At 37.0% G+C, this 18,326-nt stretch overlaps 1 protein-coding gene across 3 annotated transcripts in view; it reads left to right on the top strand.

Annotated features, from left to right (window-relative positions):
- SEMA5A (semaphorin 5A) overlaps positions 1-18,326 on the top strand; it is a 228,959-nt gene that overhangs the window by 63,935 nt on the left and 146,698 nt on the right. For 2 of the 3 annotated variants that reach the window (XM_060691100.2, XM_087890210.1), the window contains exon 3: positions 13,589-13,781. In XM_060691100.2, the coding sequence (XP_060547083.1) occupies positions 13,658-13,781 (124 nt within the window). In that variant the 5' untranslated portion in view covers positions 13,589-13,657. Of the gene's footprint in view, positions 1-11,075; positions 11,851-13,588; positions 13,782-18,326 lie in introns of those variants that run through there. The other variant, XM_087890209.1, reaches the window with a different exon arrangement.

Below are 18,326 nucleotides of genomic sequence, written 5' to 3' on the forward strand. Positions count from 1 at the left end.
ATGCCAGCTTGTGAATAAGCTATCTTTAAAAGATTATTTTAAGATATTTTGGCAACATTCCGTTTGGACAGCACAGCAGATTGCTTTTCACAATAGTCTGGCAAGGAGGCAGTGGGTATAATGCCTAGAGATTGTTTTTGTGGTGGGTGAGTGCTGAGTGCTGTCTGTTCCTGTCTGTATTGGTAAGAAAGCAACCTTGTGGTGCAGATAAGCGCTTAGTTAATTGGGAAGCAGTGAAGTGAGAGCATCATATGGAAAATACTGAAATCTGTTTTTGATTTTATTGCTGGTGTAATGTTTATGGAGATCTGGATAGGTAGGCCACATTCGGCATGTGGTCCCAGGTCCTTCCATAGTCTTCAGAGCCCCAAGAAGTGCTACCGAAATTCAGCAGCAAACTGTGCACAGGCTTTTTCTTTTTGCTGTGTTGAATTAAGTAAAATAGGTATGTTCAGTTTCTAAGCTTAACGATAGGAAACATTTATTTAAAATATTAAAAAGCAGAACCTAAGGGAAAGTGATTACATTAGTGTCCCGTTTCTTGGCTACTAGAAGAATAATTTGAACAGTGCAGGCTCCAATTGCAAAATGATTAACTACCCCTGATTATCAGCAGAAATTAGCCTTTTTTTCCACAGAAAATGAGAATTAGAGGAAATATTGTAAAGTGTCTAGTTTAATCCCTGGGCAATGCAGGAAACTAGCCAGGTCTACAGATGATTGTGCAGCTTCTGCTTAAACTCCTCCAATAACAGAAAGCCCTTCATGTTTCAGGCAGTTTGCTCTATAGCCACTAGTTTTTACTGTAAAGATCTCTTTATTAATATTTAGTATAATATCAGTTTCTTTGTTATTTCTACCCAGGGGTACTAGCCAGATGTGGGATTTAGCTGGTTCACACCAGTTTGGGTGAAGAATCCTCCTATGCGCCTCATTTTGGCTTCCAGGTTGGTGCAGGAGGCCGTCCAGGCCCAAAATGAGCCCTCCCTGTGCCCCATTTTGGCTTCCAGGGTAGTGCAGGAGGCCTTCCAGGCCAAAAATGAGGCACAGGGGGCATCTCACGGCCCCCCATGCCCCATTTTCATTTCCAGGGTAGTGCAGGAAGTCTTCCAGGCCAAAAATGAGGCACAGGGAGCATCTCATGGCCCCCCCATGCCCCATTTTCATTTCCATGGTGGTGCAGGAGGCCGTCCAGGCCCAAAATGGGGCACGGGGCATCACATGGACCCCCGTGCCCCGTTTTGGCTTCCAGGCCCCCAAACGGGGCACACCTTCCAGGCCCCAAAACGGGGCACGAAGGGGCAACTCACAGCCCCCACACCCCATTTTGTCTTCCAGGGTGGTGCAGAGTTTGAAATGGGGATTTTGCATGATCATTACTGTGGGGTGAATTTGAAATGGGGATTTTGCATTATGATTGCTCATAAGTAAGTAGAAACCAGTAAAAGAGGAAGGGAAAAATCCCTAATTGTAGATCAGCATTTTTCAGTCTTGGCAAGTTTAAGATGGGCAAACTTCATGCTGCCTGTGGAATTCTGGGAATTGAAGCCCATGGACCTTAAAGTTGCCAAAGTTGAGGAGTATGGGACTTCACTAGAGTTTAGGATTTTCCATTCCTGTTTTATTTAGAGTTTGGTACAATTAAAAAATCAGTTGTGGTTTCCTTAACAAATAGTGATTAAAGCGACAAGAACCATTACTGGACTTTTTGTGAGAAATTGAAATTAAAAGTTGAACTGGGCTTTGATGATTAAATAAGGGATTATGGAAATAATATAGACAAATGTTAATCTTAGAAAAAGAATTTTATATATTATTTTACTTAGATCTATACCAAAGAAAGTTGGAAGTCATTCTTTTTCAATTTTCCTTCTTTTCTTTTTTCTTTCTTATACTTTCACTCTTTTTCATTCCTGAGCCTTTTCTTTTTTCAAATCTGTTTTTTATTTGTTTATTCCTTAGCTTTGTATTTTTTTTGATGTATGAAGGATCAAATACTCAGCCATTATAATTTACATTCCTTATTTACAGAAATCATATAAAATTTAGAATGAAATCCACTGGGAGCCATCTCATATAAGGCAGGCTTCAGAGCCTCTAACCAAAAAGTGTTTATTGATAGAAGAGAATATTTGTAGCTCAGGGTTGAACTGTGGGTTATTTGGTGCTCTCTGAGCTTGATGGTTTTTTTTGCAGATGTTTCATTACCAAACTAGGTAACATCATCAATATTAGAAGGGAGTACACTTTTGTTTGGTTTTGAAGAAACATCCCCAAAGTCTAATATCCCCAAAGTACACTAAATGCAGTTTGCTCTTATTTTCATATACTCGTGGCTTACCCTGTCAGTGTTGATCAGTTGCTTCACAAAAAGTGTTTTGATTGGTGCTAGGTCTCTACAGCCTCAGGCAGAGAAGGGCTATTCTGCACTCTTCCCTCAAATGTTCTTTAAAATACAGTTTCCCAGTATTCCTTTAGAAGCCTCCAACATGCAAACTGTGGTTACTCATCCTAAAATGAATCCTCTTTATCTGGAGCTTCAAAATTTGCTGTTTGCTGGGGAGGTGTGTAGCTAAAAGTCAGTCTACATTTTCTCTGCAGTTCACACCCCTTCCTCACTGGATCTGGATTTCACAAAGCAAAGCCCACATTTTGTAATTAACCCTCGCGCCCGGTTTTGGCTAGCAGAGTGCTGCAGGAGGCTGAGTGCTGTCACGCCCCTGGCCACACCCACCCAGCCACACCTACCCAACCGGTCATTAGGGTAGAGAATTGGACCCTAGGTAATTACCCTAGGTAATTATTTGAATTCGATACTGGTACTAGCTGTGCCCTCTGGAACAACTCTGTTTTGTTTTGCATAACTGCTTTGCAGTTATCTAAATATTATTGTCATATCTCTCTCTTAAATCTTTTCTTCCCAGGCTAGTCTTACTCAGCTCTTGTCAGGTTTTCTTTTTATAATTTGGTTTCCACACCCTCTGTCTTAATTGATCTTTTCTGGTATATGATTCAGTTTGCCAAAGTCTTCATTTTAAAAAACTTGATCAGTCTTGCATCAATAAAACTTGCTTTGGGTTTTGCTTTATATTTTGCCTGTGCTGGCCTGCAGATCAAAGTTGTGATACAGTACTGTGTTGTAGAGTTTAAAATGCCCTGGGATATGTAAATGAAAATGTAATTTTGAAAATGAAGTGGTATATTCCTTTCTTGCCCAACTGTAACTCATATGAACCATTTGTTTTATTCATGGGAGCCACAAAAATTATTGTGTTGTATGATATCAGGCCACTATTTAAGAAATAGTGCTGTCCTGATATTGGTCAAAAGCTTGTAATTGTAGAATTGAGGAGAGATATATATGTCTTCTGCCCAAATTTGGGAAGCCAACTTTTCTCAAATGATAAACTATGAAGGGATGACACTTTCAAACTCACTAGGTAGCTCAGACCATGAAATCAACTCCAGGGGAGGACTAAAACTACTTTTATTGAGATTGGCTATAATAACAGAATTTCCCATCTTTGATTGTGCTGGACCTTTTCCTACTTCTCATTCTACCATGAATTAGGGAGGTGTCTGCCTGAGTCACATTCAAATATTATCTCTACTAGTTGAATACCCGTGCTCCACTATGAAACTATGTGATTGGGCTTGATAAATTGACACTTACAGCTTGAAAATTAATGAGTAGTTACAATGCCATCTCTCCCCTACTCTCCCTCAACCTTGTCCCACAGAAGCCTATCCTATCCTATCCCACTTCTCTCCCTCAGGCTTGCCCCACAGAAACCTCCCCTATCCTTTGAACATGAAATGATAAAGAAGTATGTAAAGAGAATAATAATGAAATTATGAAAGTGATTATTTTTATAAAGATGAATGAATAGAATTCGTTTACGATGAATCTCAGCAGATAGAAATGTGGAAATAAGTAATCTGATAACATTATTAATTTTGATAACAATGTAAATTAAGATGAACATTCAAAATGCTAATTGTAAAGAGAATAACAATGTTGAAATCACGAAAGCGATTATTTTTGCAAAGAAGAATGAATAGAATTTGTGATAAATTTCAGCAGATGGAAATGTGAAAATAAGTAATTTAATAAGATTATTAATTTTGATAACAATGTAAATTAAGATGTACATTCAAATGCTAATGATTGGGAAGGAGGAGTTAGAGAGATACTTCTGGAAATGAAGAAATATGGTAAATAACTGGAGTAATTGTAAGTGAGGAGAAATATAAGGCATAAAGTGATGTTATCTATATGTAAAATTGTAAATGATAAAGAACTATGGAAAGAGAATAATATGGCAGAAGCTGAAATAACAAGATATGGTGAAAAATGACTAATTTGTGATAAAGAGATGAATATTGAAAAAAAAATAGGAAGATTAAAATACATTATAATAATGATTATGTATAAGATGTATAAAATGTGACCCGGTCAACACTCTGTTCATAAAATATGTATGATAAAAGAAAATTTTTAATAAAACTTGTTTGTTTGTTTTTTAAAAAGAAGCCTCCCCTATCCTATCCCCTCAAGCTTGCCCCACAGAAGCCTCTTCTATCCCCCTTCTCTCCCTCAGGCTGACCTCATAGAAGCCTCCACTATCCTATTCCCTGCTTGCTGCTGTGAAAGTAAAACTGAAACTCCTCTCCTCTGCTTGTGTTTTGCATTTGGAACAGAATTCTTTTCAGGTGGGGAGGGGGAGTAGAACTCTCTAGCATCAGAGCATGTTAATACTAATATAGGAAATACTAATGCTCTGATGGTTACTGAGACACCTATTCAGGCTGCTTTCTGGTTTCCACCCACCACCCCCAAATGTTTTAAGTGAAACTTACCTGATCAGAGTTTAGGCTAAACTAAGATTGAATGGCCCTTATAGATAAAGTCAATACCCAGGATTTTCTTACAGGGTTGGGTTTTTTTTAAGTTCAGTGAGAACTACAGGTAGTCCTCGACTTACAACCATTCGTTTAGTGACTGTTTGAAGTTACAATAGCACTGAAAAAAAGTGGTTTATGACCATTTTTCACACTTACAACCATTGCAGCATCCCATAGTCATCTGATCAAAATTCGGATGCTTAGCAACTGGTTTATATTTATGACAGTTGCAGTGTCCCAAGGTCATGTGATCACTTTTTGTGATCTTCTGACAAGCAAAGTCAACAGGGAATCGAGATTCACTTAACAACTGTGTTACTAATTTAACAACTGCAGTGATTCACTTAACAAGTGTGGCAAGATAGGTCATAAAATGGGGCAAAATTCACTTAACAAATATCTCGCTTAGCAACATAAAGTTTGGGCTCAATTGAGGTCATATGTTGAGGACTACCTGTACTTCTGTGTCTTCTCAGGGAACATTAAATGTTAAAATGTCCTATTTTTTAAAAACACTTATAGAAGCAGGGTTACATTGACAATCAAATGTTTGGCAAAGTTTGTTTCAACAAAGCTCTCTTAATCACTTATGCCAGTAACAGAACATATTTAGCTATAAACCGATCAAAGTTCTCTCTCTACTTGCCAGGTTGTTAACACCTTACTCATAATGAAATGTGCATGTTCTTCAAAACTTGATAATTCACAAGAAAATGCTTTCTGATGAAGCATGAGTAAACTGCAATTTTTTTTCTTAGCTAGCTTGAGAAACATTTGTTTTGGAGAAACTCTTCCTAATTAAGATAAGCTTATATTTGCAGTAACAAATAGTTAATATGATTGTTGATTGATTTTTCGTGTCTTCCTTTCTGGCTTTGTCATGTCAGCATTTTCTAGACTGGGAACACCCAAGAAAATGCTCCCATGTTAATGTGTTCAAACACCAGCTGCTGCTTCTGCCTCTGTTATTTCCGAGAGTTACTGCCTTACATGTTTGTGCAGCCCTTCTATTTTAAGTGCCGTACACCACACTGGAAACGCACCCTCCAATTTCCTAGCCTTTGAACTTTTAAAATTGATTCTGAATTGCTGAGGGTACCACCAGTACAATACAAGGGTTGGTTTTATTTTTCTAATCAGTCTGTGCAATTATGGTAGCTCTTGTTAAGTACAGGTTTAGTGTTCCCTCAAAGGCAAACACTGGAAAAAGAATTCAACCAGTGTTGATATCAACAGTTCAGTGCTGTAATATATTCCTTTTCTTTTTCAGAATACATTGGCAACATTAGGTTCAGGCTGTGTTAATTGGATAGGAGCCCTGGTTCAGTTCAGACTTTATATTAAAACATAGATGATACTTAAAAAGCAAAGTTTGGTTTCAGTTTCCAAATACACAACAGGTTTAGTTTGAGTTAAAGCTGATTCTGTCTCCCTTCCTGATCCAGTTCCTTTCCAGCTGAATTGTTTCCAAGAAATAGCAGCTATAAGAAGCAGTGATAGCAACTATGATTAGTCTGTACCATATCATAGGCACCCATCAAACTGTAGTTAAGGTTATTTTAATCAAACCTCAACGTGATCTTTTAATTGAGCCCTAGATTCTACCTTCTCCACATACACAGGTTATATTGGTGTATATAATATTTGCCCAATGTTACTTCATAATATCTCTATCCAAACTTTGAATTGTGTAATGTATCATGGTTTAAGCAAAGCCCTTAAATTGGAAACCAAGCAATATAATGCCAAGTCAACTACTTAAACGTGATCAAGAGAGAAATTAACTTAGAGGAGAGGAAAACAGTATTTGACTCATCTATTCATTCATTTATCTGCTGGGCTTGTAGGTTATTTCAGTTGTGAGCAGCTCTCTGCTTTGAGAGGGCTGTTCTGATTTTCACAGACTGTTAAAAACCATGCAATGAAAAAAAATGAACATTACACAACCTGCATATATTCTGTTTATTTCATCTATTTATTTAAAACATTTATATAGCTGCTCATCTTAGGTCAAACTCTGGGTAGCTCCCAATCAACAAGTAAAATAACATAAGTGCAAACAGTATAATATATGAATCTTTTAGAATGAGAAACATTAAAAATCTGGTGCCAAAGTTAGACTTCCAACATCCTTGTTAAATCTTCCCATCTACTTCACTCCATCCCAGTGCTTTGGAGAAAAGCCAGATCTTAAGTGCTCTTTGGAAGGCTAGATGCATAGTGGCCTGCAAAACCTCAAGTGGAAGGGTGTTCCACAGGGCAGGGGATGCAGGGAAATCTCATGGTTCCCAGATTTCATAAAATGGCAGAGGGGCAGGAACTAGGTGTGTGCCCACCCTATTTGATCTGGTAGGATGGGTAGATTTATTGATTCGATTTATTGGTTCGATTTATATGCTGCCCTTTTCCGGAGACTCAGGGCAGTTTACAATGCGTTAAAGCAATAGCCTTCATACTTTTGTATATACCTGCTTAGTAGGGCTTTTGCCCCCCCCAAGCGGTGTTCTTTTTTATACAAAGTCAGCTTATTGCCCCCACAAACCGAGTCCTCATTTTACCTACCGTGAAAGGATGGAAGGCTGAGTCAACCTTGAGCCTGGTGAGATTTGAACTTGCAGTAATTGCAGGCAGCTGGTGTTACTTAACAGTGCTTTAGTCTGCTGCGCCACCAAGGCTCTTTTTAGATGTCCTTAGGGAGAAGTAATCCCACAGATAACCTGACCATGTGCCATATAGAATAGTAACCAGCATCTTGAATTGCACTTGGAAAGACCACCAACATATTCCAGGGGTATGCTCCCTGACCCGAGCTAGAGGTGGAATATTATTATATGGCCCCGAGTGGGGGCATAAATCGAGAGTCACTGTCTTGCCAGGGGTGAGTTGAAGTCAACTCTTCCCCAACTCTTACAGCCTCTACAGCATCATCTGTCTGGCTAGGGATGGATATCATTATATCAACATAATTGGATATCACCAGCATATTGATGGTACTGCACTCTATACCATTGGATGATCTCCCTCAGCTGTTACATATAGATGTTAAAAAGGAGAGGGGGAAACCTCAAGCACAGGGGAACCCCACAATACAGGGTCCCATAATGTGACCTTCCACCAACACTGACTGCCACAAGAGAAGAACCACTCCCGATCCCCAAAGGCTGTTCAGAAGGATGCCATGATCAATGGTATTGAAAGCCACTGAGTGGTCCAAGTGGGCCAGAATGGTTGCACCATCCAACATCACTCATTAACGTAACCAAAAATCAAAAAGCATTGTACTAACAGAGGCAAAAAGATCACATTTCAAGTTTTAAAGCCTAGTGTTTTAAAACATAAAACTATGTTTTAATTGCCTTCCTAAAAACAAGAAGGGAACACATTCTTCCTCCTTTTTAGATACATTTTAAAAGAAGGAATTATTTGGATATATGGCGGAATGCTTTTCCTAGAAGAGAGGCAGAGATTGAGGGAGACTCAGGATTTCTCATTCCAGCTGAGGGACTCAATACTATGGCAATTAAATGTTGGAGCAATATTTGCTTCTTCCATCATTCCTGTTTGTTTTTTTCCCGCACATCTCTCTATCCAATATTTGTAGGAAAAGATTGAAAAAGTTCTTAACTTAAAAAAAAATACAAAATTTGTGACACCAAAATTTATTTATTTATTTTTATGTTATTTGTTTTAATTTGTATACCGCCCTTCTCCAGTGGGACTCAGGGCGGTGAACAGCCAAAATAAAAACAGAACATACAAAATTTAAAAACAGTTTAAAAAATAATTAAATATTTTTGGCCACAATTTAAAACAACCCAATTAAAATCAATTCAATTTAACCGAAACGGTGGGATCAAGCCAGGATCAAGCCAGATTTAAAAAATGTTTAAATCTCAACAGATGAAATGTAAGAACAAATCCCCCAAAACAACAATATACAGTAGTTGTTTCACTTTAAATGCACTGTCAATGTAATTGCTTTTTTTTTTTAAAAAATACATTTTGTAGAAGAAAAAAAAAAGCCTGAATTGTGATTAATTGGTGAGTTCTTTATGTTGCTTTAATGTTCCTGTACTGAAATACAAGAGAACTGTAGTATATTTGAAAGAAATAATTTTATACTTTTATTTTTATGCTGCAAAGAAACAGATTCTTGATGCTCTGGGTCCCTAATCAATCAAAGGTTACATCTTGGTAATGGGCTTGGCCCTAGATGATCCTTTAATAAGACTGTAGAAACCCTTTGAGACCTCTTAAAGAATATTGGAAAAGGTTGGAGTAGAGAACAATCAGCTTTTTTTATGAGGTTGCTTGGAGGAGCTTGTCAGAACGGGCAGGAGCAATGGTGAAATTTATGGACTATCCATTGATGCAAATGATATTAGTATGTTAAATGTCGCTATACTTTATGGCGCTAAACATGTTGCAGTCTATACCGCTTTTCCACAGTTGACTCTACAAATGGTGAAACTAAAAAAGCTAGCATTTTTCTTCTATTTTTTATTATTTTGAAAACTGAACATTTAAATCACAGATGTCCAAACTATGATTTGTATTAGTTTACTCCCACCTTTTTCAAAGGAGAAAATTGGATAAATCTTTCCAATTTAAATCTTGCTTGTTTTTGGCTGCATCTCATATATATATTGGAAGCTTTTGGTTAAATAATTCTAAGAGCAAGCATTAACTTATTTATAACAAAATTGTATGCTGTCCAATTTCAAATAGCTCGGCATAGCTTACAGACATATAAGCCATACAGTCATCAGTATGGGCAACATAATATTCTAAAAGCCCTCTTATGTATTTTAACACATTTGTAAAGATATTTTTGTTTGTGAAAATGATAGTAGTAGAATTTAAAAAGCCTTCTTTAACTCAGCATATTGAGTCACCTGTGGTCACGAGTGTCTATACTGAGCAAGATGTTGATGACTTAAGTTCAGAAGTATCAAGTACTGTATTTCAATCTGTATCTATCACAGGCTTGAGATTGAAAACAATGGCTTCAGTTTGTGTTTGAGCTCTTAGCACCTTTTGTTACTATTAAATATAGTATTCTTTGGGGTCAGATGGAGAGTATGATGGTTAGGCTATTGTGTATTGTGTCTTTCCTAAAGAATAGATTCAAAGCAGACTTTATCTCCTGAGCTTGGATTTATGAGATCCTCACCCCACCATTTCTTTAAGATCTTCATGAAACTATAGGAAGCAACTGTCCATGGTTTTTAAATTCACTGTCTACAGGATAGTGATGATAGCTTAGCACACTTTCTACCTTACTCTAAGGAGATATGGATTGTTCGTTTCTGAATGCAGTAATTATATGAAATAATAGATCGAATCAAATTCAAAATGTCTTTAAGAGAACATATGATTACAGGATAATTCTGTAATTTATCTTGAGTGTATTTGGATTGTTCACCTCTTAAAAGAATCGGGTTTGCCATTGTATGGTTTTTATTTTTTAAGTTATAATTTATATAGTTGCTAGTCATTCTGGATAGTTTTGAGCCAGAAAGATGAGGGGCAAATGCTTTTATAAATAAAAGTATCACATAGTATTAATGTAACAATAAAGCTCCAGAGCTATCCAATTAAATGAATGAATTAAATCACAAGCTATGCATTAATGGATTACAATTTTTAAAAAATGCAGCTTTGACTTATTGCTCAATGTTTAGTTAAATTGTGTGGTCAACCTATGCTAACTATTGCATTTTTCCATTTATCATCAATACAATCCAGAGACAAAAAGGGAAATAAGAAAGCTTTTATAAATTAGTATTATTACTGTTCAATGCTTTTTCTGTTCTGAATCATTTCTGCACATTAAGGTTGGTATTTTATCATTCCTATCATAAATAGTAATATATAAATAGCTTTAAAGTTGATTCATAATCCAATGGAGATGTCATTAAAATAATATGAGATTAAATAAATAACTGTTCAACTCCTTTGTTTTGATTTATTTGTTTATAACCTGATCTTCCAAATTAATAGCTGGTAATTTGCCTGAGGCTCTTCATTCAGTTTTCACAACATGAGCTACAAGCTCTATGATGGTTCTTATATGAACAGTCATTCTGAATTTTCTAGGTGGCCGTAAAACATACCTCTGTACTATTAGGAATCCTTCTTTTTCAAAGGTCCAAAAATTTCAGCTGCATACAAGCACTGTTTTTCCTTGGGATACTCGCTTATCACTTCTCTGAAAAGAGGGCTGAGAACACAATTGATACAGATTTTGGAGAAAGTCCAAAATAGCCTCTGCTATTTTGGTTTTTTCAAATTTCCCCAGCGGCTGGTTATATAATTGCTACTTGTGCCAGATTTGAAGAAAGATTACTGAGCAACATATGATATGTTAGTTTATTACTAGGACTCAGTAAACTCAACAAGTAGCAAAATCCATTTTGTGGTTGCCAGTGTTCACTGGCCAACTGTGGTTGTTAATCCCATACTTTTATTTGCCTAGGGTAGTTGTTTGACCAAATTATTTTCTCCTGCTGTTTTTAATGTTGTAAGATCATCAAGGACTATACATAACAATTGTTTATGCATATTTTATTTATCTGGGAGAGGTTGACAAAGAATTATATGAGGTCTAAACTCTGATTATCTTTGTAAATGCTCTGTTTATAACTTTGCCAAGAATTAATGGGCAAAATATTGTTACTTTCAAATATTTTGTAGAATGAATGAGTACATGTGAATTAAAATCTGAATCAGTCTGAATTTTGAAATGGCTAAATATTCATGAAAGCATTTACAAATTTTTTTTTTAACGTTTTCACCAGATTATTTACCTAGGATGTAATCAGAATGATGCTGTAATGGACTTTAGTAAGCCTTTCTTTATGCCAATTTATAGTTTTGAATTGGAGCAGCATCAAGTGATAGCTGAATATTTGACAATCATGCGGACTCCCATGACTTTGACACGTAAGAATAACTTAAACAATGCTTTTCAGCAAACATACAGCAAATCAGGTTTCTTTAAGCCTGTAATTTTTTTCCGAGTGCTTTTAAAATGTTTGTGTATAATGATGAACAGCTCTACATTCGTCTTGCGTAGGTGTCTGGGAAATGTTCTTAATATTTATGTAGTTTTAGAAGATGCAGGCCAGACCTGGTGAATCTCATTATAGTTCTTTCTAAACTAGAAAATAATTGAATAAGCTTTCTGGACATTGTAAGAGATTGTGTTACTCAGAGAAATATACCTACCAGAAACTTTAACAAACTTCCAACTAACTCCAGGGTCCTCTGAAGCACAAATCAAAAGCCATTGCTCATAGCAATTGTCCTTACTGGAAGCTAGCAAAATAAAATATGTTGAATCATATATTACCAAGAGTTAAAAAAAAAAAAAAAAAGCTTTGCTGTGGTGCAAATGGTAGAATTCTTTAATAGATCTAATTTATTCTTATATTCCTCTTGGGCAATCTATATAAACAGGATGACAACAATGCTAGGTATCTAACAGAGATATATAAAATGACGTTCTCCCAAAGAGACTCTGACTTCTATGAAGAGAGCTTCATAGAATATTCATATCAAAGATATGCTGGCCTAGAAATGCAGACCATTTGAAATGGATATTTTAAAAAGAAAAATAATGATGATTTTAAAAAGAAATAATGATTTTAAGAAGAAAAAATGATGATGCTTTAACATTATGGATAAACCACAATTTTAACAACAACTTTGTAAAATAAATAACATGTAGAATTGCTTTCTTTAGCCTCATTTTCTGCTTCCACCGTTCTATATAATATTAGTCTTTATATTGCAAATTTCTGGCAGTTATGAAAACAAAATCCCATTTTACATAATACATTTTAATATTATGAATTTCTGTAAGATGCAAATGCACCATCTCTTAATAGTTTAGGTCTGTCTGACTGATAGCTTCCAAAAAAGGACAGAATGATATTGATACTGTATCCTCTGAAAATACAGGAGTTAATCATTCTTGGGCTAGTTTAGAAACCATGAATTATGATCTCGGTCTGGCATGTTATGGCAAATGATTTTTGGAATCATCATCAGAAAAAAAGACAATAGTTTTAAATGATGTTTGTGTTGAGAGAGAGAAAGAGGCAAGAAAAAAAAACTTTGTATCTTTTATATGTTATTATGCAACATACAGGGATGCGGTGGCTCAGTGGCTAAGACGCTGAGCTTGTCGATCGAAAGTTCAGCAGTTTAGCAATTCAAATCCCTAGTGCCACGTAACGGGGTGAGCTCCCGTTACTTGTTCCAGTTTCTGCCAACCTAGCAGTTCGAAAGCACGTAAAAAATGCAAGTAGAAAAATAGGGACTACCTTTGGTGGGAAGGTAACAGCGTTCTGTGTGCCTTTGGCATTTAGTCATGCTGGCCACATGATCATGGAGACGTCTTCAGACAGCGCTGGCTCTTCGGCTTTGAAATGGAGATGAGCACTGCCCCCTAGAGTCAGGAACGACTAGCACATATGTGCAAGGGGAACATTTATCTTTATGCAACATACAACATTTGTATGTCATCAGAGGTGTTTATTGTTTGAATAAAAGATTTGGGATGACAAAGCATGATTTAGAACAAAAATCTGGAACATTGGATGTGTGCCAAGAATAAACAAGTTGGTAAACCCTGGTCTAATGGTAAATCTGGTGGTGTTACTTTTACATTTTGCAGGCTGTTTTCGCATCTGAATACCTGAAGCATTTCTGATTAAGGGAGATGTGATTGGTGCCCAGGATCAATATGCAAGACACTATTCTGACAGCAATTTTGATGGTCACAAGTCTGGAGATAATATGTTTAGGAGGCAAGGCAATAGAAGATTCCCAGTGTCAAAGGTTTGAGCATCCTATTGTTACAAGTGAAGGTAAGTAACTGAGAAAAAGCTTTTCTAAATAATTTGGTAGAAAAGAAGATGAAATTTGGATCTTTATAGACCAAGGCAAATGTTTGATTTTTTGTGCATGTTATTTATAGATATCTCATCTATTTAGAGGATTTCTACATAAAGGTTAGGTGCAGAGCTCTGTTTATAATCCCCTATAATTTATGGAATCATCAGTCATCATTTATGGAATCATTTGGTGGAAGCCATTTTCAAAATCTTTTGGTTTGCTTCTGACTGCCATAAAGCTAACAGAGCTGCCCTTGAGCTAATTACCTACATCCTCTTCTGGTAGGTAATCCCCTGTTAGAGGTATGTTGGGTGGCCATATGGGTTCAAACCTCCACCTTAACCCAGTTATGTAGACTGTAAATTTGAAGATATTTACAGAGCTGCAACTTTGGAAAAGCTGGTTATCATATGATGGCCAGGTCCTTTGTTTCCTATTCAACCTGCTAATCCATGTGTGAATCACAGATATCATGATGAAGAACTAGTTACTATTTAAAACTACAGGTACGTTCTGATGTTAATTGGTACTTGAGTTGTTGTTGCAAAGTGATGTGGTCATAAGTGATCACAACACTTAGAGGCGGCAATCCTGGCTGTCTGGTTGCCATCATAACCCCAGGATTGTGTGGATTGCTAAGCAGGAAGAGGTGGGAGGGTGCCATGGACAGGCTCTATGATACTCACTCACCATCCCTGAGATCTTGTATTCCATAGTAGGCTCCTTGGGAGAATAACATGGAGTTGAGTACTCTCTTCCTAAATCTTACCTATAACAGTTTGAACAGAAATGCCACTGTTGCATTTTCAGATTATTGTATTTGACAAAAATATCATTTTCTGCTTAGTGATAGTTAGAAATAGTTTATATTCTGCCAGTCCAAGATTTGATTAAATGCATATTTGATGCTAATTAAGGAAAATATTCTTGTGGAGAAGGATTGATTATCTCTCTAAACTTATCTGATTTCTTTTATTACTTCTTTGGTAGTGTCCTCAGGAAAGATACTATATCATCTGAGGAGTGAAAGGCAAAGGAAGATAGCTAGAAGTACTTGGAGCAGCAACTATTAGTGTGAAAGTAAACACCCAGAGCCAAAAAAAAAAAAAAAAATGGAGCTTGGTATGAGTTGGAGATGAGTTATGGTTTGGGACCAATTATGAGGCTTACTTAAGTCTCTGTTTTTGGTTTTGACCACCTCACATTTTGTTTAGACTGTGGAGGCACCTGGTTTAGCCTTTTACTGTACAGGGCCTTTCTTTGTTTTATTTTCCCTCTTCTATTTGCTTAGGCTGCTATAATTTTCTTTACATACACATAGACACTCCATTGAAAATTCTTCTTTTGATCCTGAGGTTGTGGTGGTAGAGATTTGATTACTGTCATATAATTTGCCTCTTTGCCTCTGCTTTTGGCTATTTGAGCCTTGCCTGAGCTTGCTGTTGTGGTTGTTGGGTGCATTTGATATGTCTCTCTCTCTAGGCTACTCTTTCAGCTGACACAGCAACCAAACTGGGCATCCAGAGGTTTTGTGTGGGCACAAAGAAAGCAAGCAATGGTGGAGATGCAAAAAAATGCCATGTTCAGTGGGGCATTCAAGTGTCCTGCGGAACTCGTATTAGATTTTTTTCCCCCATGTCTCAGAACTGCCTGAATGAGAGACGCAACAAGTGTGTGCAACTGGTTCTTTTAGAACAGAAGGTGAAAAGGTTGGAAGCATGTCATTCCAATTTATCAGGGAGGGAGCACGGTTTTGACATGAAAGACTGGAGTTCTCTAAATCAAAGCAGTAAAAAAGAGTAAGAGGCGGAGGAATGAAAACATGATTTATAGGACCAAGAGAAAGGAGACATTCTGGAAATGCACTAGAAGCACACAGCTGTTATTTAGACTTTTGACTTAGTGAGTGATGCTGTTATGTTAAAAGAAGAAATTTTAAGGAAAATATTCAGAATCCTGTGGATGGAAAGTGCTTAACTGCCGGCCTAAGAAGGAGCAGGCATATGGTTGTCAGAGATTTCCTGTGGAGAGGAACAGAAGCAACCATCTCCAAACCTGAGACCTTTGAAAGAGCATGGCTTTCCTGGAGCTTGTATTCCAGATGTGACAGCAGACTGCCGAGGATCTTCAGAATAATTGGATACTGCTTTCCCTTGCTAATTCACATGGGACAAATGATCCAGTCAGAGGAATTGTTGAATGTATCTCCAAAGACAATAAAGTTCAGGATAAGAAAATGAAGAACTCAGGAGTACAAATTATGTTTGCATCAGTATTTACTTTTAAAGGTCAGAACGCTGGGAGGAAAGACTAGAACATTACAGAAGAACAGGTGGCACCTGAGCCTGGACAGAGTCATTAGCAAAAGATTAGGGTTTGTAAACCTTGCCTTAATAGTACCCAAAATGGAAGTTCCTTATGGATGATAGGGATGCCTATCACGAGAAGCTTAGTAGAAGCTTGGTCAAAAAAGCCTTGGAACTAAATCTTGGGGTCTGGGCGAGTATAAAATATTGGGACCAGAATGATTGCAGTAAGACATTGGCACTGGAAGCTAATAAATTACAGACAACAGAGATCAGTAATTTACAAGCTAGAAGGACAACATTGATATATATCATTATATTTTTATGGTTTGTATTATTACACAGTGTAATAATACAATCTAAAAATTAATAGAATGAAACTACAATAAAAATATTGCAAGCAAAGGATAAACTTTGTTCCAGAGAACTTGACTTCACTGCAAGGAAAAGGGGGCATTGTTTGTAAAGAATATGTAAATCTGTGCAGAAATCCCTTCTGAGAAAGCATCTGAATAAAAATGAAGAGAATCACCCTAGCATTGCTATGGCAAATCTACTCACCCAAGCATCCAACCAGAAGACATAGATGATACTTTCCTGGAGCATAAAATAAGGGTTATGCATGGATGAATTTTTGTTGAAATCTTCCATTTACTACTGTCTTAACATCTCCTGGAACCTTCACTCTGCCAACAGTGGAAGACTTGCTTAAATTGTCTGTTTGATTGATTGACTGTCACCCTGTCTATCCTCCAGCAGCTGGAGCATACTACTTATTTCCTCAGTTTTTTATAGCAAGAATGAAGTATGATTCTGAATCTATGATAGTGATTTTGGCTGGCTGTTTTCAGCCAGCAGAGTACTACAGGGGGCTGTGGAGGCCAAAAACAGGCCTCGGGGGCCGGTCCTTTGATATTTAAAGTTTTGGCTGGCAGAGGCACTATTGGCTGGTCCTTTGATATTTCCTGACTGGCCCCATGGGCCAGATTTAAGCACCCACAGGTCGGATTTGGCCTGCGGGCCTTGAGTTTGACACCCCTGTCCTAGACTTAATGCTGACAACAGAAAAGCACTTGTTGATGACATGGAAGGAGCAAGAATATTAGAGAGAAAAGTTCATTTCATCTTTTGTGTAAACAAGGGCTGTGAAAAGATATCAATTAAATGTATCCCTTGGACAAGTTTGGAGAAAAAAAATACTATTCTGGACAACATACATCCAGTTTCCAACCTTGGAAAGTTGTAGAAATGGTGGTTGTGCTTCAGCTTCAAAGGTCTCTGGAAAAAATGCATTATCTGGACCACTTTCAGTCAGGGTTCAGACCTCTGTGTGAAACTGAGATGGCATTGATCACAGTCTTGGATGACCTCTTGTGAAAGCATGATGGGAGCGGAGCATCTGTCCTTGCTCTTCTTGATCTCTCAACAACCTTTATTACAATCTGTTATGGTACCCTTTTGTGCAGTTTTAGTTCAGTATTTTAGGGACTGGGTGATTTTTCAAAAAGGTGCATATGCTTTTCTCATTTTGGAATTAGGTGGCCTTCTAAATTAAGTAAGTGTGATTTATAACTGCTGACCCGGAGAGCTACAGACCATTTAAGCAGTCTGCTTTCTGAGACCTTCTGTTTGGGCATAAACTGCTTAATTTCCTGTTTTAAAGATTTTGTTGGGGAGTTTTTTGGCTGCTAATGATCTCTTTTCTCTTAGAGAATATAATAACTACTAGTTTGTTTTAGATGACCAGCAGCGAAATATAAGTTCAGTTTTAGTAACCAAAGATTTAGTAATGGTGCCAAGGAAAGCAGAACCAGAATGGATGAATGAGGGCAGTAAATAGCATTAAGAAAATAGTGATTCCTCAATGAGAGATATTAAATGTGTAACAACAATGGATAAATAAAATCCAACTTTTTGCTATTATTCATGAAATCCAACTATGTTTATTTTGAATACTTTTTGAGTATAAATGAAGGCAAATATACGTGTCCCAGGATAATGTTGCAAGATCCAATCTGGGTCGGTTACAGGACCAGAGGGTTGGTTTTTTCTTTTTGAATAATTGGTCAAGAAACTAAACCATAAAATGTTGTTGACAGTTGCAGTGTAGCAGCTCACATTCCCTTGGTTATTGATTCATTTATTTGGCAAAGGCTGAAATTGTGAACTGAATGGACGCTGCAGGGCTAAAGGAGGAATTGAGAAAGGAAT

The sequence above is a fragment of the Pantherophis guttatus genome, chromosome 3 (genome assembly GCF_059756535.1).
Source record: "Pantherophis guttatus breed Tessera chromosome 3, ASM5975653v1, whole genome shotgun sequence".
Classification (NCBI taxonomy): domain Eukaryota; kingdom Metazoa; phylum Chordata; class Lepidosauria; order Squamata; family Colubridae; genus Pantherophis; species Pantherophis guttatus.